Source organism: Cuculus canorus, chromosome 14 (assembly GCF_017976375.1).
Source record: "Cuculus canorus isolate bCucCan1 chromosome 14, bCucCan1.pri, whole genome shotgun sequence".
NCBI lineage: Eukaryota > Metazoa > Chordata > Aves > Cuculiformes > Cuculidae > Cuculus > Cuculus canorus.
In genome coordinates this window covers 15,288,177-15,305,899 of record NC_071414.1, presented here as the reverse complement: position 1 = coordinate 15,305,899, position 17,723 = coordinate 15,288,177, and the positions used below count along the sequence as shown (strand labels likewise).

At 44.4% G+C, this 17,723-nt stretch overlaps 1 protein-coding gene across 2 annotated transcripts in view; it reads right to left on the bottom strand.

Annotated features, from left to right (window-relative positions):
- The window catches only part of ADAMTS2 (ADAM metallopeptidase with thrombospondin type 1 motif 2), a 179,823-nt gene extending 164,999 nt beyond the window's left edge, over positions 1 to 14,824 (bottom strand). Inside the window, exons 1-2 of one of the 2 annotated variants that reach the window (XM_054079224.1) lie at positions 14,606 to 14,824; positions 13,534 to 13,895 (exon numbers count right to left, since the gene is read on the bottom strand). In XM_054079224.1, coding sequence (XP_053935199.1) covers positions 13,534 to 13,895; positions 14,606 to 14,690 — 447 coding nt within the window. In that variant the 5' untranslated portion in view covers positions 14,691 to 14,824. The remainder of the gene's footprint in view (positions 1 to 13,533; positions 13,896 to 14,605) is intronic. The other variant, XM_054079223.1, reaches the window with a different exon arrangement.
- Positions 14,825 to 17,723: the final 2,899 nt, after the last annotated feature.

The window sequence follows — 17,723 nt, the reverse complement described above, 5'->3', positions numbered from 1 at the left end:
ATTAAATTTGACCTGATAGGTCTCCGACGTCAGCGAAAAGCTGCCTTCATAGAAACAAATGAAAAAGAGGAAAAACCAAGAGTTTCCCACAGTGGGACAGCTAGAACGCACTGTAGGACTTGCAAGCAGTGACTGAATATTCCAAAATTATACCCTTGGATTAAAGACTTCAAGAAGTAACAAGTGATGGGACGAGAGGAAGCAGCCTGAAGTTGCGCCAGGGAAGTTTTAGATTGGATATTAGGAAAAATTTCTTTACTGAAAGAGTGGTCATGCACTGGCAGAGGCTGCCCGAGGAAGTAGTAGACTCACCGTCCCTGGAGGTGCCCAAAAAGTGTACAGACGTGGCACCTTGGGACACGGTTTAGTAGGCACGGTGGGGTTGGGCTGACAGTTGGACTTGATGATCTTAAAGGTCTTTTCCAACCTCAGTGATTCTACAGTGATTCAATGAGTTCATTCTGGAAGTGCACTATAAAAACATTATCTAGGCTCAAATATTTCTTAAACCTACAAATCAAAGCAAACACCTCTTTCTATCACTCTGAAAGAAAACAGAATTGCCAAAAGCACCCAAACCCTTCAAAGACCTAAGTATATCCATCACGGATGAATTTCACATTACTAACATTATATTTATTCAACAGTTTTGCCAGTGGTGTCATAATTTCTACAGGCTTGCATAACAACACGAAAACATCACAAAAATTACATCAGAATGGTTATTCAGAGACAGGAAGCCATGAAGCCTCCATGAGAACAAGCAGCGCCCACAGCTGTCTCTTTAACCCATCTGCCCATTCACGACCAAGACCTCTGAGAACCTTCAAAGATGCCAGGATCCCTGGTCTCCTCTTCCAATGCATTTCACTATTCCCAAGTACGTAATCAAATCCTGACTATGTTACTTAACAAAATCACATGTTAGTAGTGCATACGCATTTATAGGTCTTGTGTGTCCTGCTGCCTCCCAAGAAGGAGTATATCTCTTTGCACACCATGGTAGCCTGTAACCCAGGCTGTCAGAGGAGGGCATGTCACCAGAAGAGTGTGAAAACATCTAATTACATAAGGCCAAGCCTTCAGCTAATGCAAAGTGACAGAACTCCCAGAAATCCACGGAGACACGATGAGCAGATTAACAGAGGTTTGGCTCATTATAATTGAAAAGACCCAACTTCTAATTTTCCCCATCTACTGACAGATTGTTGGAATCCTGACCACCAGAATCTCAGAGGGCAATGGAGAGCTGAAAGGGATTGCATCAGAGAAAGTAAACTCCAGTTTGGCTGGAAGCATATTCACAATCTATGAGTTTCAATTAACTGTTGCAGAGTTATCACAGAAGTCTGTTGAACAGATGTGCAATTAGAGTTTTCCTCGTGTTGTTTTCTCTCATGACTTGTGTGGTTTTTTTGTTTGGGGTGGGAGTGGATTTGGCATTTTGGGGTTTTTTTTTACAAGTGATGCTAGTTTTATTGAGGTCACAGCTAATAATCTTAGACAGGCAGAGAAAGCTCTTCCCACCACCACACCACCAGCAGCACAGAAGCAAAGAAAGGCAGGGTCAGAAAGCAGGAAAATCTTTCTCCTTTCTGGCCCCATCTTCATAGGAATGAGGAGACAGAAGAGCTGTTAGAATGACCCTGCAAAATTCAAGGCAGCTGGAATTGCCTCATCCTCCTGGCATGGACAAGAGGAGGGTTTCTCCTGATCCCTCCCCCTTGCTTAATGCATCACCTCTTCTGTGGTGGGGATGTGGTGTGAGGCAGAAGGGGAAGAAGGTTTAGCAGAGCTATTTCAGTTTTAGAAGCATGCAGTTCTGTCCTGTTCCATCCAGCATACAGGATATAAACAGCAGTGGGAAAAGCTGCACTTGAGCCTCTCGTAGTCGCCTCCCTCACCAACCACCGCTGCACCAGGGAACAGAGAACAAGGTGACAGACAAGGTTATGATGCAGAATACTCCACGGCCCGCTTTTCTGTCCCAAATTCTTCACTAATCAAGTTGCCCATACAAAGCCAAATGAAGTCAGTGAAACTAAACACACACACTTCGACTGCTTTGGAACAAACTCAAAGATCAGTCACTCGCCATGGGGCTTCCAGGGCCTTTCTGCAAAGTTACGCTGGACCATAACACAAAAAAATTGAAATAGATCTATTTTGTCTGTGCGATTCTCTTTGTAGATAAATGCAAGATTACCCTATGTTTTCATAGGTTTGGCATCTTTATTCTCTTATTCATCTTTATTCTCTTTATAGGACACGTATGATTATTGTTGGCTTTCATTTGACTGCAGTGAACTAACAACTTTATTTTCCTGGTAAATTCATTACCCTTTCCTACTGAGGAGTTTAAATGACTTAAAAATATCTTGTAAATCGGCTGGTCTTTCTTTGTTTGCCTGTTATTTTATCCAGACTGAGCTTCGTATTACTCTTTCAGAGTGGTATATCATCCTTTAATTAATCACACTTTTACACCTACTGCTTCCATCAGCCTCAACGTGCCGTAACTTTGCAAACAAAGGTATTATTAACAGACATCTCTAGCATTTATTTGGGGATTAAATATTTTGGTCTACTGATGAATGGTGGATCTGCCATTTTCACAATGAAACCTAAAGCTATTAGGAAATTCTGATTTCAAGCTTTGTCATAAATCTGAAATCAATCCAAATTCATCTCTAAAACTTCTTCATCCCTAAGCTCTTTAGTGGTATTGAACTGGGGCGGTGGGAAACTTGTGCTTCTGGGTTTGGGGGCTTTTTTTTGTTCCCAACGAGTAAAAAGATTGTGACCTTGTGACTCTGTTTAGCAAGGTGCTCTGAAAAAAGTTTCAAAGCCATATTTTTCTCTAGCTATGACTTTAAGTATATGAAAATTTTTAGACATTTTCAGCCTTGCAAGCTTCAAAGCCTGCCAGCATCCAATATAACTCCTGTCACGTGAGAGAGTGCTGGCACGTGAAGGACTCTTGGCCCAGCTCAGCTGTCTTCATCATCAGGTAGTGATTTATTTCTCAAAGACTGTTTTTTAAATACATTCTGGTTTGCAGAATGCTTTCCAAACAACATCTCTCACATTCCTTCCACAGCTCCTCCGCTCAGGAAAAGAAAGAAACCTAACAATTTTAACACTGCGAAGAATCAAGGAGAATATTCTTCTGCATAGGAATTGAATGAACATGATTTACCCCAAAGCCATGATTTAAAACAAATAAAACCACTATTAAAAACAGTAACCACAGCCTGTGCTGCCACCTATCCTTAGTTAATCTTGGCATTTTCTGCAGGCTCTTTCTCCTCTTATGAGCTACGGGGCTGTGCCCTGCAAATGGGTCCGCCCTTCAACTGATGGAATGGCCATGGCCCTGCGCTGGGAGCCACGTCCTCGACCATGGGAGAACATACAAGAAACATGTGCTTAGGGCAGCTATTAGATGTTCATTCTGTCTCCTGCCCATGGGGAAAAGAAATAACAGCAATGTTAGCAAGTCTTTGGAGTAAAATCTGTGCTTTCCTCTCTTCCATTCTAAATGCTATCATTTCACTATATTTGCATTAAAATGTAAATGGTTTATTACCGTGCTTACCTCTTGAAATATTTTCACTCCCAAGAAAATAAGCCTTTTCTTTCCTCTCTGACTTGCCATATTATTTTGACTTTCTCCATCCTCTACTGTGCAACAGTCATATATTATGCCAAAAAGGCACAAGCTTAGAAGCACAGCTTTAAGAAGCAACCAGAGACCAAAAGAGCAGCACTGAATCTACAGTCCCTGTCCGGGGTGCACAGTGTGATGTGCCTTTGGATGAGTTTGCCTAAGGTGGCTAATACATGCCCACCAGTCACTCCCATAGCACAGAGGAAGGAGAGAGGAATGAAAGAGAGACTACCCAGCAACAGAGGGAAGCAGGCACAACAGCGGGCTGAGAGGGCTCCACTCCCAAAGAAACACGCTGTATTGGCTACAGCATTCAACCACTCCCGACCTTTCATGAACTTCAAGTGATGGAGTAAAAGAAAAGAGGTCAGAAAGACCTGCTGGCCAGCCTGCTACTTAGCGATGCAGTTTCTTCTCCTCCACATGTCAACTTCATTATTCTCACAGTGGTAGCAAATCAAAAAACACATTAATAAGGGCTTAAAGATTCAGAGTCTACATCAAGATGTGGCACTGTGCTGTCCTAAAACCTCAGAAAGATATTTGCTTTCATGGTTTTTAAAGATCAGTTTAAATGTTGACCAAGTACTTTCTTCTAGTTTTCTTGCTTCAAAATCCTCTGGAACTAGTTCAGCTCCAATAAAGGGCAATAACAACAACTACCTATAGTCAATACACCTAGGGAAGAAAATTATTTAAATGCATTAAATTAGCTTTATTTTGTTACAGATAGAAAGAGCTCTTCCTATCCACAACACCCACAATTATGTTCACTGACTCCTTCTCATTACAGGATTAGTAGGTTTCATGCTTAATTTCAGCAGAAAATGGATTGTAATCTGTCCCCTGAGGTCCACTGGGCTGGAGGTTAAATGCTGGGGAAAAAAAGCAGTCTGACCATGTAATGGAATTCAAACATGTGGGTGGCAACTGCAGGAGAAGTTAAAGGGAATGACAGAAGGAAGGAAGTTAAAGTAACTTTATTTATAGTTCACCACATCAAAAGAAAAATTATTATATTGTACTTTGCAGGTGTAAGAGTCAGAAAGTACCACGAACCCTGAGCAATTTCAGCCTCTGCATTCTCCACAGAGAGACGCACAGGTGAAAAATTAATTGTATTTATTCATTTTGAAGATAAAGGTCGTGAGTGCAGCAGTAAAGAGGCAAAACATTAAATTTGACATAAAACAATATAAAAGGAATAAGAAAAAATATAAACCTGAAGGGAATGCTGATAAACTATAACATGCTTAGGATACCAAGACAAAAGAGTAACAGTGAGTTGTACAAATGGGACTTCAATTTTATCAAGGCAAAGTTTTGGAAAGCAAACCTGTTAGTAGATACTCTCATACAAGGGATATGGGGAATAAAACAGGCAAGTATATAAATTAGTGGGCAGGGTAGGTTCTCCCTGGGAGACCACGGAGGCTGAAATGATACCAAAGTTGCCACATTCAGCAACTGAATCTCCTCCACTTGAGGGGCAACCAGCCCACATCACACATGCTGGTAGACAAACTCTCTCAGAAGTACATGCAAGACAAGAGAGATCCTCATCTTTTGCTTTCTTCTTTCCATTCAGCAACTTGCCTTTCACTCCCAACTGCTTCTCCCACCCTCCCTTCTGCCATCAGAGTAAGTTTTCTTCACACAGCAGCAAACTCCACTCCTTTCTCTGATCCTATAACATTCCCCTCCAATGGAGGTGGAATTCTATTGTAAAGCAAAAAAACAACCAAGCAGAGCTGCAAAGCAGAAAGCTATCATCTGCAGAGCAGAACAGTTTGTCCAAAGCTGCAGTCCAACTTCTGATGCCCAAAGGCACAAGCCAGGCTCCCTTAAATAGACCGATTTCAAAATCATAAGGATGTGGTTTTACAATACAGCTTGAGTCTATCTGTTACCGAAGGAGCAATCTCACTTTTCTCCTCAAGCTCAGCTGAGGGCATTCCCACGTTCATCCCTTTGCCTGTACAAACATCCAGCTCACCCTATGGCAAACCAGCTCAAGCAGCTAAACCGGCGGGCAGCAACCCACTGGTTTGGTCACTCACCCTCTGGGTTATCACATGAGGCGATAAGATAAGGAAGGTGCTGGAGCAGGGGAGGAATGGAAGCACAGCACAGGCAGCAGCCAGGAGAAGAGTATCACCCCTCCCAGTAGCAATGAGATGCTAAGACAGACTCATCTGTAGTGTAAACTGACTCTTCAGAACAGCACGCTTGGGATGATTTTCATTGATATGGTGATTTTTGAGACTTCAAGAAACACAACTTACATTTCTCCGCCTCTCCTTGAGGGAAACTCTTACTTAAACCCATTTACTTTAAACAACAACAACAAAAAGTTACTTAGAAAAAAACGTTAAAAAATTGATGCTGAGATTCACGGTTACGACTCCAGAAACTCCAAATTTGAATAAAGTACCAGATGTTTTGAGACCTGGGAATAACTCAGAAGATCTATAGCAGAGACTTAGATATGAGGAAGCTACATGCTCTTCAGCACTTGAAGAGGACTCTTCTTTTCAATGCTACAGTTTAATAGAATGGTGCTGAAAATAGCATGTGAAATGTGGGCCTTTCATTCTGCAGGCTATTAAAACTGGGAACCCGCTGTGTCAAGACTCTGCAAACAAAGATGAATTTCAACCACACACAGATAAAGAGGCCAAAGGAACCAGATGTGATGTGTTAAAGAACCTACTGAAACTCTGGAAGAAGGAAAGCAATAAAGGCAGAAGTTGGTTTGAAAAAGAGGGTGGGCACATCATCTTTGTTGGTTGAGGTTGTGCAACTTCCTACAAGAAAACGAAGACCTGCTCCCGGATTCTCTCTTTAAATCAGACCCAGTAGGAGAAATGTCCTAGTGTGCAATTAGGTAATAGCATGACCTGCTTACAAAGCAACAGCCACCGTTAATAAAAAGTGCTCAGAAGTAGGTCAAATAAAATACTAGTGTGATCAGTGGAGAAAAAGTCCATGCAACAGCTGGAATTCCAGTTGATCAAAACATACTCCCCAGCCTTCAGCAGCAAAAGGTAAACATGTAATTAGCTCAGAATGTGGGAATGCCTTGCCATTTGTGGGAGTCTGCACTGTTGAATTCTCACAATAGTCAAGAAGCATTTGGACAACACCCTCAGACACACGGTGTGAAAGATGGGGTTGTCCTATGCAAGAACAGGAGTTGGACTCGATGATCCTTGTGGGTCCTTTCCAACTCAGGATATTCCATGATTCTATAATACTGGAACACCTTGCCGCACCATGAGGAAACGCTAAGCTGGTAGCTAAGCAAGCTAACAGCAGTTTTCAAGGGACCTACCTTTGCAAGCCAAAGAGGGACAGACTTCTCAAAATAGATGTTCCGCTTACCCCAGAAAGTAATCATGACCTTGTCAAAATTAGTTACTATATTTGGATCTTTCAAGATAGAAAGAAGGAGCCGTTCGGCACATTTTTTCGGATGCACATGGTTTAATATTCTGGTTGGAAAATTAGTTCTTGTGTGGTCAAAGAGAAGAGAACAGCTGAGTTCCACAATGAGGACAATGCAACACAAGGTCAAAGAGGACATAAGGAAATACCTATCTTTTATCCAAAGGCCTACAACATACCACAAAGATACCCATTTTGTTTGCCTCAGGCTGTTCTGTCCAGATGGTGTCCACCTGTATGATGTAGGAAATGACCTACTCTGCTCTCGGATAAAATGTAGGTGAGATGATCCGTGCACAGAAGATGCAAAGGAGAGAAAAAAACAGTACTTACTGATGATAGAGTCTCTTTTAAAGACAGCAAAATGAGGACAATTTACTCCAGTTAGAGGCTGAATCATAGTGTTTACACTCTCTGTGTTTCATACTATAACTTTTAAAAGGGAAAGCCTCTGCAGTTTACACAGAAGAAGGGGTTGCCCAATCAGGCTAGTGTTGGCTGGGACATGAACAGAAGAAACCCAGAGAATGGGTTATGAAGCAAAGCCTCTGTCCTGTCAGATTACATGGATATGCTCGAGTATTAGACATCAAAATAGCTCCATACTGTCAGGCAACGCAAGTCTTGTGTGGGGATGTGGATGTGCAGTAAGACCCTGAGCTAAAATGTACATACATAAACACGTAGAGACCCCAGCTGAATTCCAAAGATCGTGTGGGTAAACGGCGATCCCACTCTAACCATCTGCAGAACAAGGGCTGCTGTTTTCTTAAAGAGAATGGCTTATAAATTTTGTTCTCTATTGTGTCACAGGAATTATTTGTATTTCTTCTGCCACTGTATTATAGTTCTGCTTGTCCAAAAAGCAAATATCCCATAGTGGTTTTAGCAACAAAAAAAACAAATGGAAAATTTGGGTTGATATTGTTTAAATGTAAAGAGAAAATGCTCCCAAATGAAGAGATTATATATGCCATATTTTAAATTCACTAAAATTGGATGCGACCCAATCACGATGTAAATGCTAAGAACTTAGCACACAAAAGAGAATTACTGGAACTATTTGTATCGAGCATCTGCTTTAACTGTAAGGCACTTGACCTGACCAGACTTTGAAGACAACACTGTGCTACCTTGAGTTCTGCTTTTTTCCTACATCACAAACCAGTGTAATCCAAAAAAACAGATAAAACAGAAACAAAACTGAATTTTAAATCCATATAAAAGCAGGAGATTGGATGTCTAAAATGAAAAACAAACAAACAAACAAACAAAGTTATATAAGCATATTTGTCTTCTCCTGATGTACTCATTCTGAGCAGATCCTTCACCCTCTTAGCCAGGTAAATTACATGACTGACGTAAGATGAATCGGGTTCAACTTCAGCTGTGTGGCCACTTCCAAGAAAGCATCTCTGTCAGGAAGGTATTTAAAAATATAACCTTAAAACTCACTGACTTCAAAGAGTTCAAGCTGAAGCTCAAAGGGAAGCAGGATTATACTAAACAAGGATAGACTTCATAAGGTGTTTAAATGTCTTCTGGAATGCAGGGAACATGGCAGGAAGGAGGTGCGGAATATTCCCCCAGGAAGGAGAAAGGTGGCTATTTCACATGAGTAGTTGGAACTATTCTTGGGAAACACCATTTGCCTGAATACAGAACCTGAGCTCCTACACTTACAATTTACAAATTAGGTTATTTGAATACACCCCTCTAAAATACAGACTGGAAAAAAAATAAAATGATTACATTATCTGATTTTAAAGCAGTAAAGAAAATACTAATAATACAAATAATACATAATAAAGTCTTGGGACAACTAACACTGCTGTTGACACGTATGTATCCAGACAGCAGTCAAAGGTCCGGTCAATTCCTAAGGATTCGTGACTGGCAATTAAAAGCAAATGGATCACCACAAACTCATCCAGAGCTACAGTTCCTATTAGTACTAGGCATGAGTTGAAAAAGTGCTGCTGGCGTCCCAAGCATTTCTAGAAGGAACAGCATCTGGGCAAGCAGCCAGCCACCAGGCTTCTGTCAAACGGTTTGCGAGGGTTATTACAGCATACAGTAAAAACTGATGTTGTAGAGCAAACTCTGCCTATTTCATCACATAAGAAGCACTTATGTCCATCATACTATTAAGGCGACTGTGGCTTGGTACCCCAAGACACGTCATGCTTACAGTTCCATAAGAAAACATACAACCGTAGACAGTCTGAATACTTTCTACATGTCTACTTGCAATAACTTTCCATTTTAATGACAACACAGTGAAATTTTGGAACAGCTGATATTTTAACTTTTAAAAAAGGAAGAGGATTATACTAATGAAGCAGAGCTAAGACACCATGTTGTGTTACCAAAACTGATGTTCCTCCACTTGCTCCAGTGGGTGTTAGATCATACGGATTATTCAACATGAAGCTGTGATCTTCGGTCTGTTAGGACCCCGTCAGTAAGTTTGACGCTGCACTGCAGCCTAATTTAATCATGTGCTCATTATCCATACCAGATGTGGTGTTGATATTGTGTTTCTCCTGAATCTGCTTGTGTTTAAGCACACATTCTAGCCCACAGACTACAAATGTTACGAGGAGGCTGGAAGAGAGTTTATGTCCCTGAAGTACCACAACCAAATACTGCCCTCCTGTCAACCCGAAGAAGATATTTTTTGGAACATCTGCCTCAAGCACCACAGAAGTACTTGTTAAAATAAGAAATTCAGATGCATAAAGAGTTCTTCTACAATGGGAGGTTCATCTGCTGGGGTAAAGAAAGGGAGTTCCCATAGTTCAGGCAACAATCTGGAAGGTCTATCATAATCCTAAATCTTTGTTTATGGCATTTTTACAGCCTCCAACCACTTCTTCACAACTAATCCTTGGAGATGACAGCCAGTTCCCTCATCCTCCAACTGCATCCACAGTAAGGGTCAGGCCAAGGACCAAGGATGTACTCAAGGTGCAGTATCTTCCATAACACTCTGCAGGCCACAGAAAGAGGACCATCTTGGTTCTGCCCACACAGTGGAAAATTAGTTTGAATGCTATCATGCCAACCGAAATGATACCAAGTTGTCCAGAGTGTTTTATCTTAAGTGGGAAATCTTTGACAAAACTTTTTTTAAAATAAAAAAATATGGTGAAAATCACATCCATAATTCAGAGAGCCATTGATTAGCTTTAAAATTGCAATCATTTGTAAAGATCCATTTCAGCTCCGAAAACACACCTAGGCTGCATCCATCAGAAGTTCTCTGATTTTATTTTCAAGCCAATAAAACTAATTTTGCCAGTGACTTCTGTCACTGAAAACTGGAAGTACCCAAACTGTGTATCTACTCAGTCAGGGCAGCAGATAAGCAGATAATTCTGTATAGGCATTCACAGTACCTTTTCATTTTTTTGAATTATTCCAGATTAAAAACCTTTATCGTTTATAGTACAGTTCAAAATCTGCTTGCAGACCTACTAGTTTCATGTAAATGCCTTCCAAGAGCTCCTCATTTTGGCAATACCAACCCCACCAGACAGACACTTCTCAGACAATAATTGGAAAATAAGACACAGTTGGCAGTAACGCGCAAACCAAAGGGGACGTTCAGAGGAAATAACATCAGAAGCTGGCAAAGTGGCAGATGCATTCACTGACTTGAACCAGATTCAATCAACAAAAGTTTGCAACGTAAAGATTAAACTCTGAAACTTCAATTCAAATATTATTTCAACCCAAATACTCGGATGCAAAAGCTGGAAGCCCACTAGAAGCAAGGACAGATGTCAAACCACCTTCAAAAGCAAGCGCTTCAAGAAAATACTAAGAATTAAACGAAGCAGATGTATAACCAACAACTCTAACTTGTCAGTTGACAAGTCAGTTGTCAGAGAGCTCCACCATCCCTCTCTGCAGAGTAATCTAGAAACGGAGGTGGAAGTACTCAAGGTATGTTAGGAACATTGGCCATCGTGTGTATATTGTCAGACAACTGAAAATCCATGATACTACAGAATGTCTCCCCTTAAATAAACTGGATGTGAAGAGAAAAATAGACACAAAACCAGTTGAGAATGACCTTTATCTGTGTCTTCATTCACATCTGAAATACCAATAAACCTGAGAATAACGTACAGCCCAGTGGTCTCTACGAAAGTCTTGCTAGCAATATATTGCTCCAGAGACTCTTCAATACTCCTCGCAAACACAAGAAATAAAAAGTAAAACCAAGAGGCAGTTCAGTGCAGTGCTAACTTCAGTGGGTTAGTTGCTTATTATTGCTGTCCATGGACCAGTGGCTTTTTGGGAAGCACTAGTACAATTTCTTTGAGTTTCTGTAATCCTACTGATAATCTGTTTTACATTCTCCCTCCACAAGAAAGAAAGAAACTGAGATGGAGGGAATGGGTAGAGATGGAACATAGCACCCAAGGGACTGGAGTTCAATTTGTTGTTTCATAACAGATTTACTGCACAATCTCAGGGAAATCATTACGGCCAAATGCTTAAAGGTATTGAGGTAATGCTTCCTGCAAGAAGGCTTCACTGGGCAAAACCAAACATGGTTTCTGCCTTGCAACACATATGATGTAGATACACGCTGGGGGAAACAGTGAGCCATTTACAAATGTATTAGCAGAATGGCAGAAGTTGTAGAGCCATGCAAGAACCAGCATGACATCCAGCTTGGAATACGGTGACTCCCACACTAGACCAACTCTCCTGCTTCGTCTAAGGAAATCAAGAATGCCAAAAAGAAGAGGCACACAGGCTGTAGATAAAGGTTGGAAACTAAAATTCTTTTGGTAGCTTTCTGGCTTCTAGCCATTTATGACTGCCATTGAATTGAGGCTTGGCCTCATTCCTTTGTGCTTGAGAAGCTGCTTACAAATGTGCAAAGAGCAGTGTTTTATAAACACTTTGTCATTTACACGTGCAGCATGAGGCATCAGACCTTCAGAGTTATCCCTACTTTGGCTTTAACTCCTGTTACATTTATCATAACTCTCTTCTCCCAGTAGAAGGAATCCATGCTCTGGCTAACGCTGGGAGGCAGAAAGAACAAGTTTCCCTGCTGCCCTTACAGTCAAACACTGCACAAGAAAAAAAAAAGAAAAGCACAAGGCAAGGAGCAGCCATCAACGGGATCTCCCTCAACCTTTCAGCCCAGATGGATGAGGAAGAAGAGCCTTCCTTCACCGCAGTTTTGCAGTGCCCAGAGCAAGTAAATTTTGCTTTACAGAAGATGATCTGAGCTAGGTACGGGGAGAGCCCAGAACTGCTTCCCCACCAGAGGCAGCCCCACAGGCTCATGCTCTGCTTTCTGAATTACTCTTCTGACTCAGTCCTGGTGCTTCTCTTGCCCTCAGCCAGCTGTCCACATCAAACAACTACAACATTAAAACCTGCTTCTCAAAGCAGGAACGCAGAGGGCTAGGAGAAACCACAGGAAAGGAAGGAATAAGAGGAAAGGCATTCAGTTCCCTTCTATTCTCAGATAGCCAACATACTATCTCCATACATGTTATCTTCTTGGCACAGCAAATGAACAACTTCCTATGATTAAATAAACAGAACTACAACTGACTCATAGTTTTTTAACGCAGAGAACAGAATGCATTATAATCAAGTAATCTTAAAATTATGAACTCTGAAGGGTATAAGCAAAAAAATATTGGCGGGTCAGACTGTTTGCTATCAAAATATAGCCCTCTTCTCACTAAACAAATTGCAGTAATTACTACTCAAATGATAGTATGACAGTTTAGGATGTCAGGGATAAACGGAATTTGACTGGTGAACACGCACTCCAGAACAGAAACAAGTTTTAAAACACACAGCCTTGCAAAATATATCACAGGGAGCTGCTTAGCTTGCAACACTCAAACTCTTTTGCGATTTTCCATCAATCCCTCGATTAGGCAATGAAACTCAGCGAGGGAAAGATCCATGAAAACAGACTCTGACTAAATAAAAATTTTCCAGGGCAGAAACATATTTTACCTATCAAACGCGTCTCCAGGGCAGTCCAGCCCGTTATTTGGGATAAACTCTTCTAAGACTTTATAGACTGAAAGCGCAAAGCGGAAGGAGATGCTGAGAACGTGCCGTTTCATCCTCTGTTTCAAAGCATCAGACACCTCGAGTAACTTTGCCACAAATCAAGGCAAATCCTGGCTTCAGCTGCTCTGTTCAGAGCCGCTACCACAGAGCATGTGCTCAAACTTCTACTGCCACTGTCTGTAAAGAAGCGCCTGGTGCAGCGCAGCTATTCCCACACAAGGGAACATTAGTTAATTTGCATTCACAGTTACCATAGGAGGTGTGAGTTTCTGACAGTCCACACATTTTATATTTAAAGACCGTAGAAAATTAATGTAATTATCTTTGCTATAATAACAAAAGCAACTCACCAGTCCGTCGCAGTTGCTGATAGCGACCGAAGCGTTCGGTAAATCAGTGATATCCCCAACATAGAGGCAATTCCCATAGAGAGGTTCAACGCGAGTCTCATCCGAGTCTTCCTGCCACTCAACTGTTGCTCCAGGGGCGACGAGCCTGGAGTTTGGCCGCAACCTGAAGTGAAACTCTCTTCCAAAAACGGTGACATTGTAAAATATCTGCTCGTTTGCCGCTTCACTTCGCGAGTCCTCCGCAGCTCTCCTGAAGCGTGCTTTTGGCAGTCCAGACACCAAGTGGGATAGGAACCTGCCCTCTGCATCCGTGCTGGTGGGGATGACGAGGCTGTACTCCTCTATATTCCTCAGAATGGGATCTTTACAGGGAGAAAGCAGGAGAGGGGAGAGATGCTAGAGCTAAACGTATCCTGATGCCGCGGGATTTTTATTCCATTATTCATTAGCCCAGCAGACACTTACATAAGGCAGACGGACACCGCGCTTCGCTCACCGGTAGAAGTGCGCAGAGTTCATTCAAACTTGCCTTTTGCTCCCCAAAACGCTCCCCCGCCCCGCAGGGACCCCGAACCCAGCGGGGACCCGCTGCCCTCCCCTCCTGCCCAGCCAGGACCCCCCCATTCCTGCCCAGGGGACCCCTCGGGGAGTTCGGGACCACCCGAGAGGGCAACGGTGATGGGAGGGGACCGTTCGGGAGGGCAGGAGCTCGGTTTGCAGGTGGAAAAGCTGCGAGGGCAAAGCGGGACCCTCCGAGTGCCCCCGGGGAGCGGCGATGGGCAGCGGGACCGGCCGCGGCCCCGGGACGGCCCGGGGGGGAGCAGGAGGCAGAGGAGCCGCGATGCGCTTCATCCCGCACAGGGCACCCCGCGCAGAGAGCCCTGCCCGGAGGGGCTCCGCAGCTCATCCCCATCCCCGCCCGCAGCAAACAACGGGAAACCCGGCAAAAGTCGCCGCAGAAGAAGTCAGAAGTTCGGGGGGAGGGTGGGGGGGGGGAGGAAGGGGAGGGAGGGAGAAAAAAAAACCCCGTTGGGGCTGCAGAAGGGGAGCAGCGCCGAGCACCCGCACCTACCTGTGTCCCCGGGGCGCCGCAGGGCGCCGGCGGGCAGGGCGAGCGAGCAGCACAGCAGGAGGCAGGCGATGCCCGCGGGCTCCATGTCGCAGCCCCGGCTGCCCCCGCTCAGCGCTGCCCCGCGCCCCGCCGCCCGCGCATTGGCCCCAGCCGCAGCCGCGCTCCCGGCTCGCAGCGAAGCAGAGACACCAGGAGGCGGCGGGGGTATAATACTGGAGAGACAGGGCGTGCGGGAGCGGAGTCAGGCTGATTGACAGAGGCGCTGCCACACGGCGCAGCCCGGCTCGGGGGAGCGGGGACCGCCCGTCCTGGCACCCCTGAGGGAGACGCGAACGGCCCCGCGGCTCCCGCCGCATCCCGGGGCGGGACGGGGCCCGGAGAGGGGGACAAACATCCCCTAACGGAGAGGGGGGGTGAGAGGGGGGACACAAGAGCCCTGGAACGGAGAGGGGAGAGAAGGGGGACGAGTGTCCTGGAACGGAGAGGAGACAAGCATCCTCTGAAAGAGAGAGATGGGGGGGGGGGGGGCACACACGACACACAAGCGTCCTGGAACAGGGAGAGGGACGGGAGGGGGGACAAGTGTCCTGTAAGAGAGAGAAGGACCAGAGAGGGGACAAGTGTCCTGGAAGAGAGGGATGGGATGGGATGGGAGACAAGCATCCTCTAAGAGAGGGACAAGAGGGGGGGAAAAGTCTCCTGGAACAGGGAGAGCAGGTGGGAGGGGGGGGGACAAGTGTCCTGGAACAGAGAGGAGGGGGACAAGCATCCTCTGAAAGAGAGAGATGGGGGGGACACAAGCGTCCTGGAACAGGGAGAGGGACGGGAGGGGGGACCAGTGTCCTGTAAGAGAGAGAAGGACCAGAGAGGGGACAAGTATCCTGGAAGAGAGGGATGGGATGGGATGTGCAGGGGGACAAGCATCCTCTAAGAGAGAGGGACGAGAGGGGGGAAAAAAGTCTCCTGGAACAGGGAGAGCAGGTGGGAGGGGGGGACAAGTGTCCTGGAACAGAGAGGGGAGACAGGAGGGGGACGAGTGTCCTGGAACAGAGAGGAGGGGGACAAATATCCTCTGAAAGAGAGAGATGGGGGGGGACACACACACAAGCGTCCTGGAACAGGGAGAGGGATGGGAGGGGGGACCAGTGTCCTGTAAGAGAGAGACGGGACCAGAGAGGGGACAAGTGTCCTGGAAGAGAGCGATGGGGTGGGATGTGCAGGGGGACAAGCATCCTCTAAGAGAGAGGGACGAGAGGGGGGGAAAAAAAAGTCTCCTGGAACAGGGAGAGCAGGTGGGAGGGGGGGACAAGTGTCCTGGAACAGAGAGATGGGACTTGAGGAGGGGACAAGCATCCTCTGTCAGAGAGATGGGACGGGAGAGGGGACAATCTGTAAGAAAGAGACGGGACAGGAGGTGGGCACAAACATCCTCTAACAGGGAGATGGATCAAGGGGGGGGGGCAAAAGCATCCTGGAACAGAGCGAGAGGACAAGAGGGGGGTACAAGTATCCTGGAACAGAGAGACAGGACTTGAGGGGGGAGGACAAGCATCCTGGAACAGAGAGAAACACACACACCTCACACGCACAATCACACACACACTGGGCTGGGAACCCCCAGACAATGGGGCAGTGCCCACTGTGGAGGTCCTGGCTCCATCCTCAGCATCCACATGGAAACCAGCAGCTGAAGAAAGCCAAAGTCACGATACACAAAGTTAAGGCACCTCGCCATGAGTTTTGTTGGAGTCTTGAGTTCCTGTCAAAAGCAAGGACCCCAATGGGAAAAGCGCCACCAACACTGGCAAGCCATGATCAGAGATCTTCAACTGAGCGACTAAATTACTCTAAGTAGACATTTCACCAGGAAAAATGTTTAGACTCTGTGCTAATAAGTCTGAAATTACTTGCTGCAAAACCATCTTCTATCTGATATCTGCAAATGGAGAGATAGACCCTGGAAGCATTCAGGAATACTATAAATACAATATAGAGGAAGTATTTTAAAAAAAAAAATTAAAAAATTGAGAGTGGCCTTTAAGGAAAAAAAACAAGTTATATTTGTTTCCATATGGCCAGGATAAATGCCATACCGCTTATTCCTTACAGATAGTGTATATATTTACTCAGCTGTTACATTATTGGGATCATTTGCTGTTTTCACCACTTTAACCTTGCAGAATCCTATTGTCCCTTCTTGTGCTCTCGCTGTCCTCATCCGTCCACAGCCTGACCTACCGCAGACCGCCTCGCGCTGTGCCTGCATGTGTTATACCCCTCTGGAAATTTGCATGCGATGGCTTTCTGCAGGAAGCTGGTCCTCTGCCAAGGAATTTTCCTGGGTATCCTTGACTATTCTTGCCCCTGGATGACTAAGGGTCCAGTTGTTACTTTCCACCCCTGTATCATGGGCACAAGTGAAGAGCACAGAAGAAAAATAACAGCTGGCTAGTACTGCTGAGTGCTGGTGACTGGGTTTCACAGACTCCACGCCTGGTCAGTTATGGCAGTACATGATTTTCTGCTTGCTTCATTTGTTGTTAGTTTGGTTTTCCCATTTTTTAGGTTAAAGATAAAAAGGGAAAGATTATTCTGAATAATGGAGTAGATCAATTTGTACATTACATCCCTTCACTTATCTTTTCAAATGACCTCTGCTTGGGATTGCTGTCTGCACGGGGCTTCTCCCAGTTCTTCCTTTTGATTTGTTTTTTCTGTTGGCTCTTTTTTTTGTTTTGTTTGCGAGTCCAAATTGAGCAGCTTCTCTTACTTGAAATCTCATGTACTTTCATCAGTACACAGCTGGTGAAGTTCCAACTCCATTTTTATTGGACTTGTATTTTAAGCTGATGATGTGGCTTTTTTATGTTCCATCCATCCCATCCTGCTCAAATTGAAATAACTTCTGCTCATAAACTTGAAAGAGAAAGGAGTTGGCCCTGTATTTGAAATCAAAGCCCTTATTTGTATAAGATGCATCCAGGAAAAAAATCAGGAGACAGTATATTATAGATACACAAAACAACCCAGCCAACAGTTTTACTAATTAAGACGGATTTTTTTGCTTGAAAAAACTGAAGGTTAGAAAATATGCTTTAATACAGATAACAGCTGTACT